The 18719-nt window shown below is 37.1% G+C and overlaps 1 protein-coding gene across 1 annotated transcript in view; it reads right to left on the bottom strand.

Annotated features, from left to right (window-relative positions):
- LOC129743144 (cysteine sulfinic acid decarboxylase) overlaps nt 1-16545 on the bottom strand; it is a 134802-nt gene extending 118257 nt beyond the window's left edge. The window contains exon 1 of the mRNA XM_055735113.1: nt 15587-16545. Coding sequence (XP_055591088.1) covers nt 15587-16300 — 714 coding nt within the window. The 5' untranslated portion in view covers nt 16301-16545. The remainder of the gene's footprint in view (nt 1-15586) is intronic.
- Between the last annotated feature and the right edge of the window lie 2174 nt (nt 16546-18719).

Here is an 18719-nt window from a genome sequence, read left to right as displayed (position 1 = left end):
GTTGTTAAGAGTTATTTTGATTTATTTCGTTTTATCCTTTTGCTTTTATCGTCACTGGATTCATCTTGTTTTATGTTGTTTGTATCTTCAGGTTTTATCTTGTTTCATCTTATATTTTCTTGTTTTATATTACTTTTTTATATTTTTTCATGTTGTTTCTTTTTTATTTTGGTTTATTTTGTTGTTTCGCTGTTTTTTTTTGTTTTTTTTTTTTTGTAGACGACTTTTAGGGTCACGAAAACTTGAATTAATATATATATAAGTCCGACTATGAAAAGTTCCCTGTCAACCAAGCTGAGGGACTTCGACACTCGACCAGCACCTATTATTGTCATACGCCAGAATGTTGATAAGGTACACCGGGGCAAGTGCAAACTCGGGGCGAGTGTAAACGTTCAACTTTTCTCTGTTACAAAAAAAGTAAAAAATATTTCTTCTTCTAGAAATTGTTGTTTAGACCCAAACGAACAATCTGACATAGATAAACTAAACTTTCTTTAAATTTTTCATTAAAAACACGGCACTGTTTGATCACACACGAATTCAAGTACGTACTAGACATTAACAGTGTGTTTTTTTTTGCATATTTGGGCTACAAAAATGGGCATTCAAATCCGAATTTTCGTTAAAAGGTGAGTGTTTGAGACCGATATTCAAGTGAAAGCAGGAAATTTATGATAAATTTTCAGTACACCCCGAACGTTGTGAAAATAATATTCGCTCTTGTTAACCCGCACTGCGGGGCAAGTGCAAACGACACTACCGGGGTAAGTGCAAACGCACCTTTAAGCCATGTAACATCAGCCATTTCAGAAAATTCATCACCAAAATGGTTCAGCATTATATTAAAATAGTCAGAAGGGGTATCCAAAGTGTTGTATCTGAAGCCGATGTTCAAAGTTCCGTAATGCCTTAGTAAATGAAGGTCTTTTGCTCAAAACAACAGTCACCAAAAATAGAGTTCCAAAAAGTTATCAATATTGCAAGAAAACAGCAAATATATTAATAAAAGTTGATAAAACGTACCGGAACATGTATTCAATTCATTTTAGGACCGATACACTGACTCATCTGTGAATTACCATCAAGACGCCATTCACCGCCCAGCCACCATTTACCGCCCAAAATCACCCTTTTGTTGTATTTAAAAAAAAAACTGGGATGTTTTCTCCAAATATAAGACCTGTGTTCTGTGTCGGCATCATTGTTCGACCATTTCACTGAAAAAACATCACTTACAGTGAGGGGCAAAATAAAGTGTCCAAATTATTTTTTTTTTCAATTTCTTTTATTTTTCTGGTTAAAATTCAACGAAAACGCATCGTAATCATTTTTTAAATATTGTTTATTATGTTCTTTTCAATATTTGTTAATGTTGCGCTGTTAAAAAAAAAGTTTTTCTGATAGAAAAAAAAACAGTTAATATTCCAAAAAAAACAGGGGCAAAATAAAGTGTCCAGATCGGTACAGCTTCAAATTGATTCAAACTGAAGGCAAACAAGAACGATTTAATAATGGGTATGGCCTCCTTCGACCTTCAACACCTCCTACAAGTGCTTCGGTATACTTTCAATGGCCCACAGATTTTCGATGGGGTTCAGATCAGGATTTTGTGGGAGCCATTCAAGGGGTTTGATGCGGCAGGAACGGGAAAATAACTTCATCAGATTGGCCGTATTCTTCGGATCGTTATTCTGCTATAAAACGAAGCGCTCTTCGAGGCCCGTCTTGATGAGGGATACCTCGAGGTTTTCCCGCAGGATATTGGAATATGACTCAGCTGTCATGATTCCGTCAATTTTTACCAAATTGCCCACCCCACCCCAAGAAAAGCACCCTCACACCATCACGTTACCTCCTCCGTGCCTGACTGTTCCTTGGATATGCCGATCTTGGAGCTCCTCACCCGACTTGCGCCACATATGATCCCGCTTCTTCCGGTTGAATAGCTCGAATTTGGATTCGTCGGCACACAACAATGTTTTCCAGTACTCGAGTCGTTTATCGACGTGTTCCCTGACGAACTTGAGCCGCTTAGCCATGTTCACCTGGCTGATAAAAGGCCTTCTCACTGCGATTTTTCTATGGTACTCCTTTGCATGGATGCGGCGACGGCTAGTACGACGCAATACCGAAAATTGGAGCTTTTCCTGTATCTGCCGGATCTTTATTATTACGTTTTTCTTCACTTCAAGAATGATTTTCTAGTCCGTTCTGGCATCTGTCTTGGGCTTCAGTCCTCTTCCCGGGCGATCCATCTCCGATCCGAACGTTTTCATCTTCTTCATGATTTTTGATACCGCTGTCTTGCTGATTTCGTAGTGCTTGGCCACTTCCCGGTGCGTTTGACCGTTATTCACATCACGAACAACCAGTTTCCGGATGGACAACGGAATGGAACCAGAAATTTATGCGTTCTCCATATTTTACTACTTATTCGAATGTAGACACCTGTCTGAATACTTCAGAGCCAAGCCAGTTGTTTGTGAAACGTCAAAATACACAAAACAAACAAATTCGAGGGGCCTCGCGATGGAAACTTATCGAATTTATATTAATTTTTGAATTGGACACTTTATTTTGCCCAGTTTTTTTTTTGGAATATTAATTGTTTTTTTTTCTTTCAGAAAAACTTTCTTTTTTTACCAGCGCAACATTAACAAAAATTAAAAAGAACATAATAAACAATATTTTAAAAATGCTTACGATGTGTTTTCGGTGAATTTTAACCAGAAAAATAAAAGAAATGATAAAAAAAATATTTGGACACTTTATTTTGCCCCTCACTGTAATTATGCTAAATATAGCCAGAAATAAAATATTTGGTTTTTCGTTTCCGGTCAAATTATTGAATTCGACGCCTGTTAGCGAACTAAGCATTACTGTATTCCTACACACTTAATATTTTCTCCTGTGGTCGGGACGAATTCGACCTGTATTTTCAACAGCTGAAATTACAGGACGATCTCGGGACAGAAAAACAGCTCAGGAAAACCATCTGTCAAATTGTCCTGTAAGCTCGAAACGGTTTCCTCGCGAGATTTGCAGGGAGCTAAAATTTTTTTCTGTAGCTACGGAACGCTTTATTTTTGTTTTTTTTATTTGTTTTTGCTCCCATTGAAATGTTTGATTAGATTGAATAAAATAAAATGCGAGACACAGAGATATAATCGAATTATTTTATTTTTCCTAAACATAATAAATATATTTACAAAAAACACTTACAAACTCACCTCACTATCACAACCGAATAAGTATGAAATTTTAAAATTCCGCACACGTCTTTACCATAAGCCGCAGAGGCATTTTCCCCGGGTGATGATGTCCTGCGAGGGGAGGACCGGCTGTTCCCATCTAATGATGTTTGATGGTTTCCCGGGTGACAACATTGACCAGTCGACGTCGCGCGCAGGATGATCCACTTTAAGACAGCTCCTTTTTTATAAAAAGTAAAAGACGACGACAATCGGCGCATTCAATTAGAAAGGGGTCCAGCACTACACTTCCGCAAGCTTTATTTCCATGGAGAACTTGTTCATCACTACTCAAGTCCAGTTTTTGCTTCCAGAAATGCCAGAACATGCAAAGTAAACGTGACAGTTATCACACGATAGAAAAGGATAGAAACAAAGGACATGACAATAAAAGCGCGATAGCTGATGAGCTCAACGTAATACAGGTCATAACTGTTTCGAATTCAGGACGGTTGTTCGAGTAACTGTGAACTTGTAGTAATTTCATCCTGAATTACAGGAGTAATGAAGTGACACGATTTTCGGGGAAGTTTCCATTCGAATTTCGTTAAAATTAAGCTATTCCCCTGTGACTCAGAGAGCCAGTATCCCGAGAGGGAAAATTGCAATCTTAGTGTGTAGGGCAAAAAGGGTTTTTGTTTACTAGATAGTACCTATTGGACCTAAAATCGACTTGAAACGATAGTTTTATTTTAGTAGAATAGATTTGCATCAAAAAAATTTCGATTTTTTCAGTAGTTGTTGTTTTTTGGAACGCTTAGTGATGGGCGGTAATTGGTGTATAAAAAAAAGTGTGGGTTCCTAATGACCGGTCACGCACAATTTTTTGTTTTTAACGCATGTATTGTGTCAAATGTGTAAATTGTAAGAAGCATTTAGTTTGATTATGTTAGAAAATGATGTTTTATCGCTGAAAGTAACCGGTTACTTGAGGTTGTTTGCCGGGAATCATCATTTTGTCAGTCAACGCACTTTGTTAAAATTTGTACTAAATTTGCGGAAAAAATTTCACAAAATGTATTCTCTAAAGAGCCAAAATATGATTTTGACAGCTCGTTGTATGGAAAATACTAAAAAGAACAGTTTCCGTGTTGTTTAGATAGTTTTTCCTTAAGAAAACATTATCGATACCCGAAAAAGTCGAGTGGGCGGTAATAGGGCCAGTTGAACACCCCAAAGTTTAGTTAATTATTTTGAAAAGCGTACATTTTTCGCATTCCACTAAATTTTCTATTTAAAGTGGAGCAGTTTTGGGATGTATTGGAAAAGAAAGCGAATAAAAATCTGCCGTCGTTTTTTTATTACACATGTTTGAAGTTGAAAGACCGCTTAACTGAGCGGTGAATGGCGTCTTGATGGTAGTTTGGAAAAAGTATTGCGTTTGAAATTTTGAAATTTTTTCATAAAAGCACCGTTACTTTTTATTAACTTTTTTGACGTAGAATTACGTCTTACGGCAACACTATAGGGGGGGCAAATTGAAATTTGCGAACAGATCTCGCGTCACGAAAACTTTCCATCTCACAGACATCCTATCTAAAGGATTATGACGTCATCACCAACGCCTGCTTTGATGGGTTTTGTTTTTCCCTACCTACGAAAGGTATAAAACAAAGGGCCCGTCGGTCGACTCGGTTTCTTTCTCTGTTTGCCGTCAAGCTGAACAGACCGTTGCTGCGCTTCGATCTGAGTGTGGACCCCACCAGTGGTAATCCGACTCAGATATCGATTTGCAGTAGTTCAGTGGCAACCGTGGACCAGTGAGCAACGATGACGGTGAGCAGCGATGACGGCCACCACACCAGCGTAGACAGCCAGCGGCGGAGGCGTTCAGTGGCGGAGGACTCCAGTGGCAGTGGCAGGGATCCTACAGGTCATCGCAAGTGGCGTTGCATGGTCGAATTATGTCACATGGTCAATTTATGTTGCATGGGCGATTATGTTGCATAGTTGGATTTTGTTACATGGTCGGATTATGTTGCATGGTCGGATTATGTCACATGGTCGATGGTTGGATTTCGTCACATGGTCGGATTATGTTGCATGGTCGGATTATGTCACATGGTCGATTATGTCACATAGTCCGATTATGTTGCATGGCTAGATTTCGTCACATGGTCGATTTATATTGCATGGTCGGATTGTGTCATGGTCCGATTATGTTGCGTGATCGATTTATGTCACATGGTCGATAATGTTGCATGGTCGGATTATGTCACATGGTCCGATTATGTTGCATGGTCGGATTATGTCACATGGTCTGATTATGTTGCATGATCGATTATGCTGCATGGTTGGATTATGTTGCATGGTCGGATTATGTCACATTGTCCATTTATGTTGCTAGGCGATTCTGTCACATGGTCCGATTACGTTGCATGATCGATTTATGTCACATGGTCGATAATGTTGCATGGTCAGATTATGTCACAGGGTCCATTTAAGTTGCATGGGCGATTATGTCACATAGCCCGATTATGTTGCATGATCGGATTATGTCTCATGGTCGGATTATGTCACATGGTCCGATTATGTTGCATGATCGATTTATGTCACATGGTCGATAATGTTGTATGAGCGATTATGTCACATGGTCCGATTATGTCGCATGGTTTAATTTTGTCACATGGTCCGATTATGTTGCATGGTCCGATTATGTCACATGGTACAATCATGTTGCATGGTTATAATTCGTCACATGGTCGGATTATGTAGCATGGTCGGATTATGTTACATGGTCAAATTATGTCACATGGTCCGATTATGTTGCATGGTCGGATTATGTCACATGGTCAATTTATGTTGCATGGGAGATTATGTTGCATAGATAGATTTTGTTACATGGTCGGGTTATGTTGCATGGTCGGATTATGTTGCATGATTGATTTATGTCACGTGGTTGATAATGTTGCATGGTCAGATTTTGTCACAGGGTCTATTTATGTTGCATGGGCAATTATGTCACATGGTCCGATTATGTTGCATGATCGGATTATGTCTCATGGTCGGATTATGTTGTATGATCGGATTATGTCACATGGTCCGATTATGTTGCATGATTCGATTATGTTGCATGATCGATTTATGTCACATGATCGATAATGTTGCATGGTCGGATTTTGGCACAGGGTCCATTTATGTTGCATGATCGATTATGTCACATAGTTCGATGATGTTGCATGATCGGATTATGTCTCATGGTCGGATTATGTTGCATGATCGGATTATGTCACATGGTCCGATTATTTTGCATGATCGATTTATGTCACATGGTCGATAATGTTGCATGGGCGATTATGTCACATGGTCTGATTCTGTTGCATAGTTTAATTTTGTCACATGGTCGGATTATGTTGCATGGTCGGATTATGTCACATGGTCTGATTATGTTGCATGGTCGGATTATGTCACATGGTCGATTATGTCACATGGTCCCATTATGTTAAATGGTTGGATTTCGTCACATGGTCGGATTATGTTGCATGGTCGGATTATGTCACATGGTCTATTTCTGTTGCATGGGCAATTATGTCACATGGTCTGATTATGTTGCATGATCCGATTATGTTGCATGGTTAGATTTTGTCACATGGTCAGATTATGTTGCATGGTCGGATTATATCAAATGGTCCGATTTTGTCGCATGGTCGGATTATGTTGCATGATCAGATTCTGTCACATGGTCCGATTATGTTGCATGGTCCGATTATGTTGCATGGTCGGATTATGTTGCATGATTCGATTATGTCACATGGTCGATTTTGTTGCATGATCGAATTATGTCACATGGTCGATTATGTTAATGGTCGGATTATTTCACATGGTCGATAATGTTGCATGGTTGGATTATGTCACATGGTCCGATTTTGTTACATAATCAGATTATGTCACATGGTCTGATTATCTTGCATGCTCCGATTATGTCACATGGTCCGATTATGTCACATGGTCGGATTATGTCACATATTTGTTGCATGGTCGATTATGTCACAGGATCGGATTATGTTGCATGATTCGATTATGTTGAATGGTTGGATTTTGTCACATGGTCGGATTATGTTGCATGATCGAGTTCTGTAGCATGGTCGGATTTTGTCACATGATCATAATATGTTGCATGGTCGAAAATGTTGCATGATCAGATAATGTCACATCTTCGATTTAACTGCATGATCGGATATTGTCACATGGTTGATTATATTGCATAATCAGATTGTGCCACATGGTCGATTATGTTGCATGGTCGGATTATCTCAGATGGTCGATTTTATTGCATAGTTGAATTAGGTCACCTGGTCGAATTATGTTACATGATCTGATTATGTTGCATGATCCGATTATGTCACATGTACTGCATGCTCAGATTATTTCTGGCAATAGGTTTATGTCACATGGTTAAATTCTGTTAAATGATTGAAATTTGTCACGTCATATTGCCATTTTGACACTCATATGTTGGTCATTTCAAAAATGCACTATAAGTTCTGTTATTCTATACATTGACAAAAAACAATTGCGTAATTCTACGTTTAGCGGTCGTAGCCAAATTACTACCTCCCCCACTTTTTTTAATTTTTCACTTTCAACGGGAATTTGTTGAGAACTATTTTAGTGACGCAACGAACGATAATTGATAATTTTTGAACATATGCATATTTTTCTAGGACATGTTAAAATTGAACTATGGTGAAAACCTTTTGCACTTGCCCCGGTGTACCTTACATAGAAAAGCGCAAGATGTGGATTCAAGCCTATATTGGGTGACGAGACGGATTTTTTCGCATGTCTAATACAGTTATCTTAACAAGTAGTCACAGTTTACTTGGAAACATCAGAAAAAAGCTGTGTGAAGATTGGTGAAATGCTACAGGATTTAGATTCATTACAAATGATACCACTTTAATGAATAAGGTATTATCAATTAACTTTTTCTTATACAAAACATTATATCTTGAGCATAAATTTCTTCTGTAGAACCGAGCCTGTTAATTGTTCTTGTGCCAATTTATAAACTTTGTCGAAGACTGTAACTTTGTATATTATAAGACAAAAAAGTTATTAGCTGTTAAACAGGGGTATGTCGTTCAGTATTAATAAACATTAAATTCGATTGACACTGCTGGGTGCCTAACAAAGTATTGTAAGTAAGTTCAAATTTACTCATGTGAACGTTACTTAAAAATTCAGCAAACAATCATGGACAAGTTTTGAACCAAAACGAAGCTTTCGAAAGATCCCAGGGTTTAAGAAATTCAAAACGGAACCCAAATCGACTCAGTCTAATGACCATGGCATGTCTAGTTTATCGATCAGTGTCTTGTGAGGTTTACCCATCAAAATAACAGGCCGCTATTAAGCCTACCCCTTTCTGATGAAATCTACTTATAAACGGAACACATTGCATGCAAATTTGAGCATGGTGTACCTTTTGAGCTGAAATAAAGCATGTTCTCTTCCTTTTTGCCCCAAGATTTTGATTCAGGAATACTTTTTTTTTATTCATCCTAATATACAGAGTTTGTTCAACCAATTCAAAATAACTTGACTTGATTTCACTGGTTTAGATATGATGCTTCGACGATATTCTAAACTTTGAAAGCTTCCAAAGAGTCCACGAAAAATAGAAAAAAAATATTAGGAAAAGTGTATTGAAGGATAAAAGACTTAAGTTCTTTTCCAAAAACCTCCTGTTTGTGAGCAGAATGAACCTTATTAAGATTGCACAGTAGGCTGTGGGCCAAGAAAGCGGACGAGTTTGTTTTTTTTTTGACAGGAAAATTTGCTGCAGTTTGTGACACGTGTGAAATATTCGGAATTGGGAGCTTTTTGATGGCTAAAGTCCGAGAAATGGAACCGACTGGACTCTGGAATGGAGGCCCACCCGAAAGAAGACCTACTGATTAGCCCCGATTCCTGCTAAGAAGCAAAGCAAGCAGTTTCCCCAACATCCCCTGATCCAGTCAAGCCGAGTTTCCAGAAATTTTTGCCGCAGTTAAAGCTATTCTTGCGCCCTGAATCATCCGTAATTATAGTTCCGCTTTAATCTGGTGAGCTCGTTCTGTATTATTTTTAATCTGTTTATTTTTTTATATTCTATTTTAAATTTATAACCAAAACCCAATACAATCATATGAAGCGTTTGACAGGGAACTCCACGCTTCATTCCTCCCTTGTTGTTCCTGTATCTTTTGCGTTGATCATCACATGGTTGGCCTGACCATAGTAGTATCTGCAATGCATGTTCTATGTATCAGATACCATGTTGAAAAGAAAAAATGATGTGTTGCTGATGCTTCCTGCCGAATGCCGATTAGGTTACGCGGACGACCTGAAACTATTTCATGTGGTAAAAAATGAAGCTGATTGTCTAAGACTACAAGAAAACATTGATTTGTTCGCCAAATGGTGTTCTAACAACCATCTGACCATCAGCATCCCGAAGTGCGCCATCATATCCTTCACTCGGAAATCTAACCCTATTGCGTGGCCTTAAAAAATTACGAATACTCCGCTGGATAGGGTCTCATCTTTCAAGGATCTTGGCGTCATCCTTGACGAGAAAATGACTTTCCATGAGCATTACGCCAGCATCATAGCTAAAGCCAATAGAAATCTCGGATTCATCCCAAGGATTTCCAAAGAATTCAAAGATCCCTACTGCCTACGATCTCTGTACTATTCTCTTGTACGATCCAACTTGGAAACTGCATCGGTTGTATGGAGTCCTTACACAGCATACTGGGCTAAGCGTATCGAAGCAGTCCAATCGAGATTCGTCAAATTCGCCCTCCGATTTCTACCCTGGAACAATCCTGACACTCTTCCTGATTATAAACACCGATGTTTATTGATAGGAATGGAAACGCTCTCCGAAAGGCGCATAATTGCACGAGCTGTCTTCATTAAAAAACTCATTGACTACGAAATTGACTGTCCCGGATTATTACATCAAATCAACATCAACATCAGACCACGGATTCTAAGAGGTAGAGAATTTCTGCGCATCGATTTCCAGCGAACCAACTACGGACAGCAGGAACCACTTCGAGCTATGTTTAAAGTGTTCAATCATTTTTACGACCTGTATGATTTTCATATTTCAACTGATGTTTTTAGGACTAAAGTTAGGAATAGTAATCAGTTAGCAAGTATCACTATGTAAGTTTAGTTAGATTCTTTTTCTCGTTTTCTATTCATGTAGACAATACTGTCAGATGAAATTTCTAATTCAAATACAAATAGAAAAACAAATACAAATACAAATACAAATACAAATACTTATGTATGTTTGTAAATTAAAATTAAAATATAATATGCCAGATCAGTCATAAGAGAGAGGAGATCGCAATTTTGTATGCTTTCCAATTTCAACTCGAACAACTTTTCACCTCCATTCACCGCGGCCATCAACAATGAAAAGTGCTGTGCGTTCCTTTTCCCAATAATCTCGGAGGAAATTCCCATCGGCGCCGTAATTATCCTTAACAGTAAAACTAAAGTAACTAGCTAGGCACCCAGATAAAAGTAACAATGCTACTGTCGGTGTCCCATAATCGTGTCGTGACTCATTAACACCTGTCGTGCTTGACTGGGCACATCGTCCGTCATCGCAGCAAATGCACTGCGATCTCAATTATGTCATTATCTATTGATCGAATCGATCGATCGCTGTTCTATTCATTCAGGAAAAATAAAACTACACCGAGGAGTAATTGCTTATAGGTAATCAATTTGCAACACAACCGTTGCGTTTTGTTCTGGTGCAGCATTATGCGGTGTATCGTGTGATCACAATGTCTTTATTGAGGATTATCTGATCCAATGTACCAGCTACAGTTTGTGATTCACTTAAAGTCTCTAGAAACACCCAGAGCTGTGTCGCACCTTGTTGGGGAAATTAACTTGTACATTCTTTAATCGAATTCCTATTAAAACAATTCGTACAAAATGATTGCAATAGTAAGCAACTTGTTTGCGTATAAAAATCGTATGATAGAGTTTCTTATTCAAAGATTCGATTTTGATTCTGATATTGAATTCTGACACAGAATTCTGTTTCTGAATTCTAATTCCATGTTCTGATTCTGTTATATGATTCAAAACACTTCAACTTATATTCTGATTCCGGAAATTCATCAATATTATTTAATCCTTATTTGAGTTAATTTCAAATAATGAATCCTTATATAGATTGCTCAAACTAAGTACTCAATCTGATTCACGATTCTTAATTCTGAATCCGTATTTTACAAACTGAATCTTAATCTCCTATGGGAAAACCAATTTTGAATCTAATTTTTTAATCTGAATATGAATTCCAAATCTGAATTTTTAATCTGAATTCTGAATAAAAACTCAAAATCTGAATTTTGATTTTAGAATCTAAATTACGAATTCTGATTTTAGAATCTTAATAATGATTTCAGATTCTCTATTCTGATTTCAGAATCCTTATTCTGAACCTGAAATCTAAATCTAAATTATGAATCCTGAATCTGAATTCTGACTCTAATTTTTAAATCTGAATCTTAATTCTGAATCCGTATTTATAATCTGAATCCGAAATCTGAATTCTGAATCAAACCTCCAAATCTGAATGCTGATTTTAGAATCTTAATTAAGAATCCCGATTCCAGAATTTTTATTCTGAATCTTAATGCTGAATCTTAATAATGATTCTGAATCTGAATTCTGAATCTGAATTCTGAATCTGAATTCTGAATCTGAATTCTGAATCTGAATTCTGAATCTGAATTCTGAATCTGAATTCTGAATCTGAATTCTGAATCTGAATTCTGAATCTGAATTCTGAATCTGAATTCTGAATCTGAATTCTGAATCCTGAATTCTGAATCTGAATTCTGAATCTGAATTCTGAATCTGAACTCTGAATCTTAATTCTGAATCTGAATTCTCAATCTGGATTCTGAATCTGAATTCTGAATCTGAATTCTGAATTCTGCATTCTGAATCTGAATTCTGACTCTGAATTCTGAATCTGAATTCTGAATCTGAATTCTGAATCTGAATTCTGAATCTGAATTCTGAATCTGAATTCTGAATCTGAATTCTGAATCTGAATTCTGAATCTGAATTCTGAATCTGAATTCTGAATCTGAATTCTTTTATGAAATGAATTTGCGGCTTTATCGGTGAGGGTTAAAGAGCCGTCTTTCATTTCAACTCTTTAACCCTCACCGATAAAGCCGCAAATTCATTTCATAAAACAAATTCACGGTGATTTCTCCTCTTAAATAATAAAAATGAATCTGAATTCTGAATTCTGAATCTGAATTCTGAATCTGAATTCTGAATCTGAATTCTGAATCTGAATTCTGAATCTGAATTTTGAATCTGAATTCTGAATCTGATTTCTCAATCTGGATTCTGATTCTGAATTCTGAATCTGAATCCTGAATCTGAATTTTGAATCTGAATTCTGAATCTGAATTCTGATTCTGAACTGATTTTTGAATCTGAAATCTGAATCTGAATTCTAATTGAGAATCTGAATCTAAATTCTGAATCTGAATTCTGAATCTGAATTCTGAATTTGAATTCTGAATCTGAATTCTGAATCTGAATTCTAAATCTGAATTCTGAATCTGAATTCTGAATATGAATTCTGAATCTGAATTCTGAATCGGAATTCTGAATCTGAATTCTGAATCTGAATTCTGAATCTGAATTCTGAATCTGAATCTGAATTCTGAATCTGAATTCTGAATCTGAATTCTGAATCTGAATTCTGAATCTGAATTCTGAATCTGAATTCTGAATCTGAATTCTGAATCTGAATTCTGAATCTGAATTCTGAATCTGAATTCTGAATCTGAATTCTGAATCTGAATTCTGAATCTGAATTCTGAATCTGAATTCTGAATCTGAATTCTGAATCTGAATTCTGAATCTGAATTCTGAATCTGAATTCTGAATCTGAATTCTGAATCTGAATTCTGAATCTGAATTCTGAATCTGAATTCTGAATCTGAATTCTGAATCTGAATTCTGAATCTGAATTCTGAATCTGAATTCTGAATCTGAATTCTGAATCTGAATTCTGAATCTGAATTCTGAATCTGAATTCTGAATCTGAATTCTGAATCTGAATTCTGAATCTGAATTCTGAATCTGAATTCTGAATCTGAATTCTGAATCTGAATTCTGAATCTGAATTCTGAATCTGAATTCTGAATCTGAATTCTGAATCTGAATTCTGAATCTGAATTCTGAATTCTGAATTCTGAATTCTGAATCTGAATTCTGAATCTTAATTCTGAATTCTGAATTCTGAATCTGAATTCTGAATCTGAATTCTGAATCTGAATTCTGAATCTGAATTCTGAATCTGAATTCTGAATCTGAATTCTGAATCTGAACTCTAAACCTGATTATTGAATCTGAATTCTGAATTCTGAATTTGAATTCTGAATCTGAACTTTAAATCTGATTTTGGAGTCTGAATTCTGAATTCTGTTGTGAATCTGAATTCTGGATTTTGAATTAAGAATCTGATTCCTGAATTTAAATTCTGAAACCGAATTCTTGACCAAAATTTTGTATCTGAGTTAAGAATAAGAATTCTGATTAAGAATCTGAATCTAAATCTGTATCTGAATTCTGAACTCTGAATTGTGAACATTGTGTCTAATTTGGGGAATCGTGAAATCTGACGATCCTTTTCCCGGGAATTCCCGAGAAATATCCCGGAATTAAAATGTTTATACTCTACTACTTACGAAACCTTCTCTATATGATTTTTTTTATTTTAAATAGTAGTGTTTCAAAACATTGCAAGACATTTCAAACTTTTTCAATGCCTCAAAAATTCTATTGGCATTTATAGAAATCGAGACCCAAAAACTAAGGATTTAAACCGACAAACTTGACTGATTCTTGCAACAAAAATTTGAAATAATTGAGAAAGATTTTCCAATATCGACAGAAATTTGTCTTCAGGTTATGCTCTTAGATAACTATTTTTTTGTTCCAAAATATGTCATTTCTTTGCCAATGTTTTTGCTACTGTCAACAGTTTGCGAAATGGGTCTATTAAATGATGAGTGTTTCAAAGTAGAACTTTCAGATTCTTTTCGTAGGGTTTCTTTATTGGAATTGTTTGGTTTTATAGATTCTTTGTCGTTTTTCACTTTTACACTAAGATTTCAAAGTTATTCAAAGTATTAACCAGTTTTTAGAAGAAAAAAGTTTAAGTCTAAGCCATGTATCAAGGTAGAATCATCATTTTCATTGCTCAATCTGATCCATTATTTTAATTAGGATTGTGTAAGTTTTTTAAATTTTAGCACTTTTCATTGACTTCCGGAATCCCCGGGATATTTAAGCGTTTCCCGGGATTCGGGAATTCCCGAATTTTCTTTTATTCCCGATAGACCCTCTAATTGTGAACCTGATTTCTTTTTGAATGCTGATTCTTAATGTTCAATGTTTATTCTGATTCTTAAACTGAAATTTAAATTCTAAAATTTTGAATCTTTGATTTGAATCTGAATTCTTTATTCCAAACCGGAATATTTTATCTAAATTCTAAGTTCCTAAAATCCTACTTTGAACGATGCTTGTAAATGCATTCTGTTCGATCCATTTTTGCCTACGTATTTGTTGTACACTTACATGATTTCCTTTGCTAACAAATTTACTACGCGAAAGAATGAAACAAAATAGTAGACCCCCGAATCCCAACAGATGTTCATTATCAAATCTTGCGAGACTTTGTGTCGTCCGACCAATCGACTTGCAGCTGCAAGAGAAGGTTAAGTTCCCGAATGTGTTGAACTGTAAGTGTGGCTTTCTCTTGCTTAGTTCGGAACGTAGGTAGGTACTTATAATTTTAATTTTGGCATCCTCTCAGCCCAGGCTAAGATTAGAGATCAAACCAATACGTTGCGGGTGGCTCAATTATTGCGCGCTTAGAGTGAAGGTAAGAATAGTTCCTCCAGTCGCCTGCAAATAACTAGCAAGGAGCTGATGGCGGCAAAAAAGGGTTGTTAACTTTTAATTATTTATTCCGAACGACAGTTATTGGAAAATGCGTAGAATAAGAGTTGGCTTTTAATTGGTTGGAACTAAGACTTGATTAGTGAGTATCATTGGTATATACGAATTTAGAGAACTAACAATCAGAATCAGTTATTTGTTTATTGGATGCACTGCTGTCTCAATTCTATGTTTTTCTCAGAATCATGACGGAACCTTCTCGCCGCACAGTGAAACAAACCTGACGACGTTTATTCTAGAAGATCTATATTTACAATTGTTTATAGCATTGCGGTAACTGTACTTTTACAGTTGTCGTCACATCATCGACTCACCTTTACATCCGGCATGAACTTGTGACGAGCACAACTGATCGAGTATCCGTTGGCCATCGAACCTCCCGGGCAGAAAATACCATCTCCAGCACCGTTAGGATATCCAACAATTGAGCGCATCTCTTTCAGCACAACTTCCTCCATCAACACAAAAACGGGCGACACCTCGAAGGTGTAAACGCTAGGGTTCAAAGCATCGGTTAGTACCTGACCGGCAAATCCGTACGGATCAACGGATGAGAATAGCTGATTCATAAAATACGGATGTCCAGTCTTGACCGAGTGATTGATGATCGCTCGCGTCAACTCGAGGAGCTTCTCGTCCGAATCGGATTCCTGCTTCAAGCTGAGATCGAGCGAGCGCTTCAATTCGGCGGGATCAACCCAATTCAGCACTTTATTGGCACGATCGGTGGCATTGAAAACGGCTCCATTCAGTACTTCCGACAAAAAATCTGTTAGAAATTGTTGGTGTTGTTCACGGTTCGGAAGACTGGCGTAACGCTTTTCGGCTGCTTTGGCGATCCTGTTGCAATCGTCGTCTTTACCTTTTAAGGCGGGTTTTTTCAACGGCTTAGAAGAGACAACATTTCCAGCGCTGTAGAACAACTGGACATCTTCGTCCTCCGAAACGCCTGCGCTATCCGACCCACTGGATATGTTCAAATCCTCGATCACTCGCAGATTCAAATCCATGATTCCGTTGATTGGCATTTTTCTTGAATTTTTTTATTTTTCAAATTCTCCACACTAGGATCACTTTCGGTTTCACTCAAAGACACTTTAGACTACAAAACTCTGTATCGAAGTTCTGGTGAAGATCACCCTTAACTGCGAGATTTTGTGCTTCCTCAACTCTGACAGCAATAAAATCTACAGGGCAAGAAGCACCTAGCCGTTGATGAACTGTAAGGCTAGTCTTGTTTGGAGTAAACGAACTCAAACTAAACTGCTTCCATCGCCGTAATGCTCTTATATATCAAAGCACGAGCCAATGCAACGATCAGTTTAAGTTCTATCCATTCTAGCGTAGTAGAACCGGGGCTACCCCTCGGCTTAACAATGGAATCAGTCGGAAGAACGAGTACGGGCTACTTAATTCATCCTGTCGGAATCATCATACCTGTTGTGGTAGCGGAGAGGGAGAGACAAATAAAAATTCTGCGCTCAACGGATCGTGGGTTTGCTCGAAATTCCCACGGCTTGGTGGTAATAGTAAACGCCCCCTTGAATAATCACTTATTACTTTCTCAATGATTCGTTATTGGATAACGTAGATTTGAGTTAATCATTTTAACTCTATTCGAAGGCATCGAAGGTACATAGTTTGATCTTAAAATTGAAATATTAATATAGGGCGTGGCACATAGGAATAATCTTAACAGAACTACTCAAATTTCATTGAAATGCATATTTTTGTCAACCCAAATGCATATTTTTGTAACTTCTGAAAGTATTTTTTTTTCTTGTTTATTGATGCTTTTTAGGAAAAAAAATCATTTTTAACAATTGTTCTTTTGGGTGAAAAAGGCCTTGTTTGCGCTAATCGTGCTAACCTTCTGTTTGCACTTGTACCTGGAGTACCTAACAGAAGATTCCACATTATTTAAAGAAAAAAGGCCTGATTTTTCGCAATAAATATGTTAATAAGAAACAGAACGAAAATTTCAATCCACGTCAGAAGTCATTCCTAAACTGTTCACCTGAAGATAAAAATAACAATCGAATATGTTCGACAGTAGGGGAGATGGGGGCATAATGGCCACCTTAAGGAAAACGCTTATTTAACCATAGAGAACAGCTGTAATATGTGAATTACATCATTGTTTCGTGTTCAGACACTCAAATAGTCTATTGCCTAATTGGATGAAACTTGAAAAAGCAGATAAAAAGGTTTAAAAATGCTTTTTAAAAAATTTTGCCGAAAGCTGAAAACCAGTCACTGTAGAGGCATAATGAGAAACCCCCCGAGGCAGTATGAGCACCATTAATGAAGGCATAATGAGCGTTTTCTGCCGGGGATTCTAGCAGCAAATTCGACTCGATGAAGTCAACTGAGTAATAGAGCTAAAACTTGACTTGAATCGTCTGACGATTTGGCCGATTGGTAAGACGTCGGAGAGGTAATCAGTAGGCTCGTGTTCGATTCCTGCTTTGATACAAAACACAGTTTCATTTGATTAAAAGTTATTTTCTTCTGCCACAGAGTAATTCAGATTCATTGAACCATTTTCCATTTATTTCAATTGGAAGATATATTTTCTGTTGTTTCGGAATTCCTATTAGGAATTTCAAATAATAATAAAAAAGAATTTTAGAACTTAAATTTATTCATTAACAAATGAAACAATGGGTCACAAACTGGTTCGACCTCGATTTAGGTATCCAGGGACAAACAACAACCATCCGTCGGCCGTGGTTCTGTGAAAATGAGAAATAGAGAAATCTTCAATACTCACTCATTAATTAACATACGCTTACCATGCTACATCCTGAATCCTCCTAATTTAGCTAACTCTAATCCTAATCCTCTAATCCACATTTTCGCACGACTGTCCAAACTCGATTCTATTTTTCGGTTTTCTATAGTAAATATTCTTCTTGCAAGTCAAATCAAATATCTTTTGAATCAAAGTCTGAAGATTGTTTTTAAGGAAATCATTTCTTTAAGTTAAAAACATTTTGCGTTGGTTCAAAAAATGTTTAGTTTGGTTCAAAAGAAATAAGCATTTTCACGTATCCTATCTGTTTTATACTAAAATTTTAGTACTTCATGCAAGTTCTAAGCAACTAGCAAAGATTATTCCTCCAATTCACTCAGTCCGTGGCAACTGTTCTCAAATTTCTCGGGCATCCCAGATTCGCCAGATCACGTTCTACTTGGTCTAACCACCTCGCTCTTTGCTCCCTTGCTCGTTCCTATCGGACTCGCAGCGAACACCTGTTTAGCAGGTCTGTTGTCCGGCACTCTCGCCACATTTCGTGTCCAGCGTATCTGTCCAGCCTTTGCCACCTTCTGAATACTGGGTTCGCCGTAGAGTCGCGCGAGCTTGTGGTCCTCCTAGTCCAAGAGCAATATCCACGTCTCGTGCCCGTAGAGAACAACCAGTCTAATGAGCGTCTTGTACAGATT

This window comes from Uranotaenia lowii, chromosome 2, assembly GCF_029784155.1.
Source record: "Uranotaenia lowii strain MFRU-FL chromosome 2, ASM2978415v1, whole genome shotgun sequence".
Lineage (NCBI taxonomy): Eukaryota > Metazoa > Arthropoda > Insecta > Diptera > Culicidae > Uranotaenia > Uranotaenia lowii.
Note: the sequence above shows the minus strand (reverse complement) of the source record. Positions and strands in the feature narration are given on the sequence as shown.